Source organism: Limulus polyphemus, unplaced genomic scaffold, assembly GCF_000517525.1.
Source record: "Limulus polyphemus unplaced genomic scaffold, Limulus_polyphemus-2.1.2 Scaffold1621, whole genome shotgun sequence".
NCBI classification, from domain to species: Eukaryota; Metazoa; Arthropoda; class Merostomata; order Xiphosura; family Limulidae; genus Limulus; species Limulus polyphemus.
Window position 1 is genome coordinate 97,109 of NW_013667231.1, and position 7,847 is coordinate 104,955.

At 31.6% G+C, this 7,847-nt stretch overlaps 1 protein-coding gene across 1 annotated transcript; it reads right to left on the reverse strand.

The window, feature by feature from the left end:
• Positions 1 to 796: 796 nt before the first annotated feature.
• LOC111086996 lies at positions 797 to 6,220 on the reverse strand. The gene is made up of 3 exons (XM_022392024.1): positions 5,985 to 6,220; positions 1,375 to 1,630; positions 797 to 815 (listed from the first exon to the last, which is right to left on the reverse strand). Exons 1-3 carry the CDS (start codon positions 6,211 to 6,213, stop codon positions 797 to 799), a joined length of 504 nt encoding a protein of 167 aa, XP_022247732.1. The 5' UTR covers positions 6,214 to 6,220.
• Between the last annotated feature and the right edge of the window lie 1,627 nt (positions 6,221 to 7,847).

Consider the following 7,847-nt stretch of genomic DNA (forward strand, 5'->3'; position numbering starts at 1 on the left):
TTAGATTGAAAACAAATTTTAAAGTAAAGAAACTTCTCTATAATGCAAGTTTAATTTATTTAACAAAGTTACGAGAGGTAATTAGTAGGCCTACTTATTTACGTACTCTAATGCCAAATTTGGAGACCGCTTTATGGGAATCCCCGAAAAATTGTTTTCTCGCAATACCCGGTTTCCCTAGGGGTTGGTTAAAAAGTTGTGCTTTTCTACAACCCTGGGGCCGAGACGATTCGCTTGGCACCATTTCAAAATTGGTGAATCCAGCAGTTTAGAAAAAGGATTTTCGAGAGATCTCCGGGTTCCCCAAGGAGTGGAGTGAAAATTTTTACCTTTGTGCAAAAAGTCGGGACCCAGACGATTCATATGGTACCACTTAGAAGTCGGTGCAACCAGCGGCTGAGGTGGAGTTACGTGACACACACACACATTGAATTTTATTATATAGATTAAAATTTTTAAATATTATAATCAATAATATTAATGAAACTAACTTGAAAGAAATTCTGAGTAAGTCATTTTATTTATAAAACAAAAACATTTGTTTGTTATGATTTGTTTGATAGTCTAGTTACAATTACTGTTATATAGACCACTTAATCGTGATAGAATAGCAAATGATTAGGGCAATGAAGATTGAAACAAACAAAAAATCTATATAAATAATATGCTTGCGTTAGTCTATTTGTCTGTTCGGAACTTTCTCGTAAATTTCTCGATCAAAAGCTACACATCTCATATCGTTAGGAAGGCCTTTGTCTAAGGAGTTTGAATTGAAAGTATTTCACACAAACAGCACTTAATCAGAATGTAATTTCCTTTAAAAAAAGGGGAATATTACATTAAATACAATTGTTATGTGCTTTCTCGACTTATTTAGGTCTAAAATACGCATATGCCACAACTCAAAACCACATGTTTACTACTTTGTGAACACGGATTCAGACGTTTCTGCATAATCACCTAGGTTTGCCTTCATTACAACTTTACATATACTTTACTTTGAAATAATTTAGCTTCCGTTCGTTTCACAGACTGATGTAAATACCTTTTAGCTACATTTTTTCTTTATTATGGGCTTCATTATTCGTTTTTGCGAGTTTTCTGTTTCAACTCGTAAAACCTGTCATACACTGAACGCTCATAACCGTTTCATACTCTGTACACTATTATAAATACCATTTACTTTACGTATAGTTTTATTAAATAAAGTTATATCTAAGTGACATTGCTTGCCTGACCACGTAATTTTTTTCAAATAAACCAGTTTAATAACTTGTTTACAAAGACCAGTACATGCAATACTTTCACAGTTTTCGAACATTAATGAACACGAGAAATCAATTAAGTGGTTAATGCGTCGACACCATATCATACCTTTGAAAACTATCTTTTCGTCGAGTGCGAAAAGATTTGTGTCTTCTACGCACATTTCTGTTCGTTTTTCGCGAGGATTGAGAAGGTCCCGGGCTCTGGTAAGTCTTCAGGTCAGGTAAGTTAGTTTCAGTTGTGTCTTTCACATGTAATTCTTGTTTCATCTTCCCATTTTGCTCTTGTTTATTTTGTTCGGTAAGTTCGTGATCATACTCTTCATTCTCAAACCTGCTAAGAGCTATGTCTCCTATAAATTCATCTAATAAAAAAAAATCAATTTTTTGATGGATTACGACAGACTCAATAAAGTAAGTTAGAAAATTATTGTTTATCAAAACCTACCAAGTGAATCATCCATACTGAGACTGAAAGAGCTTTAAATTCGGAAGTTTTTGGTCAGAGGAACGTTTCACTCACTTTGCTACACAAAAATTTATGTCCGATATATGTCGCAATCAGAACATTCAACCAACAACATGAAAACTGGATTTTGCACACTGAGAACATTAAAAAAATCCCAAAATCATTACTGGTTATATAATTCTCAGCTATAATTTAAAATATAAGTCTACATGGTAGCACTGCATTGAAGTCCTTTGACAAAAAAAATATATAAATATTAAATGAGAAATAATAGAATGTTATATGAAATAATTGGTAAAACTGATCAATTATGATTTGAAACAATAGTAGTCATTAAAGGTTACTCAATTTGAGATTCATACTAAATGGAACGGAATAGAAAATACTATGTTAGTGTTCTTTACAACTTACTACATACCAAAGTTAAGGTATTGTTGACTAATAGTACATTAATGACTAGCAATAGATGTTGCAAATTAAAACGGTTAGTGGAATATGTCTTCATTCAGGAATCTACCAACTAGCCACTGTAGGCGATTTTAAAGCTATTAAATAAAGAACGGTTACACAAAATGCATACGGTAAGTTTCAGAGAATTTGTTTATGACGAAATAAACGTTCTACGAATCGAAATTCGATCTCAAAAAACTCCAATTCCAGAATAAAACCGTCAGCCATCACAGGTTAATGTTCTGAAGATTTTCGAAACAAAACTATTAATTACCATATATTCGAGTACACTTTGTTTTTTACCCTGAAAAACGTATTGTAGTTTATTCCACTTTTATTCTAATCCACACATGTTAATGAAAATAACCTCACCTTTTTCGGGCTTAATAATTTTATGATAAAACAGCTTCCACTCTGTAAAATATTGGTAAGCAATTTTCATAAAATTGTTTGCACAGCAAGATAAATTCCCTATTGTTTCCTCAATGAAAACGGATTTCACTTCTTCTGTACTCTTCTTCTGAAAACCTTTTTTTTTTTTAACAACGCACTTTTACCTAACATACTAAAACGGGTCTGAAACAAAACCCTTCAATACTAAAGTAGAATTCTACTTCATTCAATCTTATCCTAGAAATTAACAGAATTAGGAAAGACAAAGTTATTATGAATTAGTTTCATTTGATTCTAACCTAGCAGATGGGTCAAATATCAACACTATTTCTCCCACTTTATATAAACTTTATTGAGACTTACTTGCATCTAGAAATAACATTAACTATAGAAAACATGGTATAACTACATTGAAAACTAATACTCCAAAACGTGAGAATTGTGAATCTATTAAACAAGGTGGTTCCGTGTACACTTTAGCAGATCTGTACTACAGATAGGAAATCTAATTATCCAAATCTCGATAAAAAACCAGAGAAAGGTAGTTTATGAACAAGTTAACACTTTTCACATTCTCCAAATTTTAAGAGATCAGAGGCAACAAAAGTGCAAATAAAGACAAGAATCGTGTAAGTAAAAATAATGGTCAAAGGATGACAAATCTAAAACAAATCTATGACAATCGGAATGAAATAGTTAGAAAAAAATCAGTTGGAGAAATAGAAAACATACAAAAAATATAAAGGTATTAATAATTCAAATAGCTTGGCATTATATTTTAAGTTCGTCTAATTATCTTGTTTGAATTTTAAAAATTAGCCTCGATTTTGTAATAAAAAGTCATACACTAAAACACGTGTCGGCAACATATTTTATTACATTCTCTTTCATATATATGTACGAAGTATTATTTGAGAAAATGCAATATTTAAAATATTTGTTATGTATGAATAGAACAGTCGAAGACACGTTTAAACATTTAAATAATATGTTTATAGGGATAACCAGAATTGTACAAGGTTCTTTTCCCGAACGTAAAGTATTAGTTAATACAGGTATTTATTTCACTATTAATACGTGATTACAAGTTTCGTTTTCACGTATTCTACTGATAAATATAAAAATATATGCTTTAAGAATTTCGAAAAAGTTGCCATCAAAACTAAAGTAATATAAAACTCATTCCACGGACTAATACATATTTGATTGTAAGTTAGTATATTTGTTCATTGGATTTCGTGATTCGTAATGCTCAAGACCTGTCTTTGCTAGCACCGTTACACACAAACTAGTAACACTGGACTACACGGTCTATAGTACTTCAAACTTGTTACACGGTTACACGCAGACCAGTAATAACCTGTTAAAGTATACTGAAGATTGTTTTAGAACAATTACTAACTAAAGGTTTAGTTACAGAAAGGTTAGTTTGTCTCATTCTTTTCCAAATTGAACACTATTATATCAGTGTATTGCATGATAACGAAACTGGGCGATGGCTGGCAACTTCTTGGTTAGCATTAGTAAAATGTATCAATCTCAAGAAGCACTAATCACACTGTATTCCGATTGTCAGGGTCCCTTGCAGCGTGTTTTTTGTAAAATAGTTGTTGATAGCTTGCATATGTATGCAACACTCACAACACCCACATATGCAACCCATTAACTGGTGTGTGTGTGTGTGTGTGTGTGTGTGTGTGTGTGTGTGTGTGTGTGTGTGTGTGTGTGTGTTTAGTACACACTTAATTAAGGAAGAACATTGTGCTAATATAATAATAAGCAGACAAATGACGATTTAGAAGCATGATAAGGCAATTTATTTACGGTGGAACATACACGTTTCGACAGAACATTGATCTGTCTTCTTCAGGTGTGTTCCATCATAAATAAATCACTTCATTATGCTTATAAATCGTTGTTTACATTATTATTATTAACATAATACACACACACACTAAAAAGAAATATTGTTCACTACAAGGGAATAATCTAATAATAAAACAAACGTAACGTAGCCGTTCACATGTTTATTCTTTCAATTATCCTTGTACCACTTTCATAGTTTATAGACTATTTTTCAACTTTCTTCAAATAAAAAACTACAGAAACATACTTTAACAATTTCTAAGTTTTAATGTAAAATCCTGTATTGACGCAGTCTTTCTTCTTGCAGTGAATTTACACGTTTTGGTGAAGAAAAGAAAAATTCACAAATAAATTAATCTTTAAATACTTAACATTACTTATAGGCTACATTAATTAAAAATATAAAAAGTTTATAACCTGGTTTATATATCGTCTAATGTACTGCAAAAATTGTTTAATCACATTGCATTAAAAAACTTTAAAACGACTTAATAAAATGAACTGTTTTGAATACTTACACAAATTTCACCCACCGAAAAGCAACAACAACTGGTAGGGTTTCCACGATGATAGTTTTTTTTTCAACTTAAGCCTAAATTTTCCCTTTCTCCAAACATTTCCTTTCACCTCCAAAACGCATGGCACATTTTATATCCCACATTATAGCCTGTACCCTGGGGATCCTTTTAATTTATGCAGCGTCTTTAATTTAATTATTTTTTGCTAGGGCTTGTTTTTGTTCAGCTACATATCTTTAGAAATCTTTTGAAATAACCTCTCTCCTGCAGGTCCTAAAACATATTTTATCGTGTTCGATATAACTATTTTCATAAATTCAGCAAGTTGGTTTAATACATAATACATATACACACATTCGTAATAACAAACGCTACGTCCATCTCCAGTTTCTTATTGAATTCACTAAAACTTCTGTTTTTATACATAAAGTTCAAAAGAAAATGAACATAAATTTTGGGATATTCTTTTTATTTTATTGAGGAAATTTATGTTTCAAGAAATATTGATGTTTAAAGCAACTGTCAATTTTAATGAATAGTGTTGTAAACTTTTCTATGATTTGTATTTTGGCGAAAACAAGAGACATAAGCTCACTCTTTCTCGAATTGTCACCTGCCACTGAATTTCGATAGGTTTAGGGGAATTCCGTCTTCCATCAGTAACTCTAAACAGGTGAATCAAATATCAAGACAAGGCTTCTTACAAGCATGTACTGAAATCAATGGATGCTCGCCACAAATAACGATTTAATACATGTATTTGAATATTAAATAACGTTAATGGATCGAGATAGATATCATCGGAGGTTTAATTAATAAAATAGAAAACTCACCTGATTTACATGGATCGAGATAGATATCATCGGAGTATTAATCAATAAAAATAGGAAAACTCACCTGATTTACATGGTTCGAGATAGATATCATCGGAGTATTAATCAATAAAAATAGAAAACTCACCTGATTTACATGGATCGAGATAGATATCATCGGAGTATTAATCAATAAAAATAGAAAACTCACCTGATTTACATGGATCGAGATAGATATCATTGGACACTTTATGAGGGAACTTTGTATTCAAGAGTCTCTCTATGGTATAAGTATGTGCAAAAGCGCCTTGACATAAAAATACACACGAAACCACAACTATAAGGAACAAATTAATTATTTGCCTACGTAGGAACAGATTTATCACATTTAACGTCCAACAATAAACAAATCCAGAACAATCTTTCTCTAATTCCTTCATCTTTTGTCTTGTTGACTTCCACTAACTTTGACCTGACACTGACCAATCCAAGATCATAATTCCATGGAGATTGAACCTAATAAGCAAAAAAAAAAAAAAAAAATAGTTTTGCTCAGTCACATCTTTCAAATACTATTTTTTATTAAACTAGTAATAAATCCATAGGTGCTAAAGAACCATGACCTAGTTTTAGATTAGTGTTCCCAACAAACTTTATTTTACTTAGAAGAAACTGTACATATCATTAGTCATTTAAGTTTGTTAAATTCTCCTCCTCAAACTTTAGTATTGCTTCTTTCTGAAGGAACAACCTTCTGTTAATTTGGCCCTACAGTACAGTTGGACAACCCAGGCAGAGAACAACTGTTTGGGCATAACTAAAGACGGTTGTAATCGTAGCATCCTGGGCATTTGACATCCATGAAAAATGAATTTGGATGTTGCACAAGTCTTTTCGACTTGCATTTTCTCCTCTCCTCTTTTGCTAAAGGCATGTCTTATCTTGTTTAAGTTATACAAATGTCAAATGTCCAGGATGCTACAAGATTACAACTAGTTTTAGATTATGTAAATTTATCTTCCCTAATAGCTAAAATAAGAAAATTATTTATATTGAAAAATGAATTTTAAACATTATACGTAGTTCACACTTATTTTGTTATACCTTAAGAATCATCTAGGAAATAATTCAAACACCTGTACACATGACTACCGAACTCTCACCATATGGAGTATTGAATTGTGGAAATAATTGTTCTTATTAAGAAAATTAAAACATAAATAGAAAAGAAAAACAAAGACGCCATTGCTTCACTAATCTCAAAATATAAGTAACAATATTTAAAAAAATATTAAGCATATTCAAATTTTGCACATGTATTTTAAAATAATTAACAAAATAGCATTGGATTATATGCCTAATAAGCCTTTATTAACAAATATTGTGGATTTCAAACCTTCAGAAGTACACCTATTCTTACGATCTTGTTTAAGTTTGGTTTCTTGACCCTCAACGACTATTTTCAAAAAACTTAAGGCTAGCCTCACCCCAACAGGGTGCGGAACTGGGACCGTAACATCTTTAACCTTAGAGTTATTCTGCAAACAGTTTATCAAATAAGTACGTGTATAACTGTCGCGTACAATAACTGAAAGTCGTACAAAATCTGGGTGAAGATCTATAAGGAAATCTTAGGTAGAAAAATATTTCAAGTATGAACCATATAAATAAACAAGATGAATTATATTTAACAGCTATTTTTTTTCCATAAATTTCCCGCCAATTTTTCAGTGACAAGAAATAAATTCATGTTAAACAAAAATAAATTTCGAAAAGAGTAAATCAATTAAACTTGTATATTTAAATCTGAAGTTTAACTCGGTATTTTTGGAGACGTAACAATCAGGCCACCGAGAGGGCGGGGTGGATGGGGAAATTTTCCCTGGGGTCCAGTGCCCGAAAGGGACTCTGGAGAAAGAAGGAGGCCCATGACGGCTCTCGGCAGCCACACACACACACATATATATATATATATATATATATATATTATATATATGCCTTCTGGACACTAACAAGATAACATGGCATTATAAACTACCTTTTGAAGACTTGGTAAAGTTATTTTATCAACTTT

What these genes read in the sequence shown, in the direction of transcription:
- LOC111086996 (XM_022392024.1), bottom strand. Translation starts at nt 6,213, where the DNA reads ATGAAGGAATTAGAGAAAGATTGTTCTGGATTTGTTTATTGTTGGACG. An exon ending in TCTCGATCCATGTAAATCAG is followed by an intron (nt 1,631 to 5,984) that starts GTGAGTTTTCTA and finishes TTTTTTTATTAG; the next exon opens with ATGAATTTATAGGAGACATA.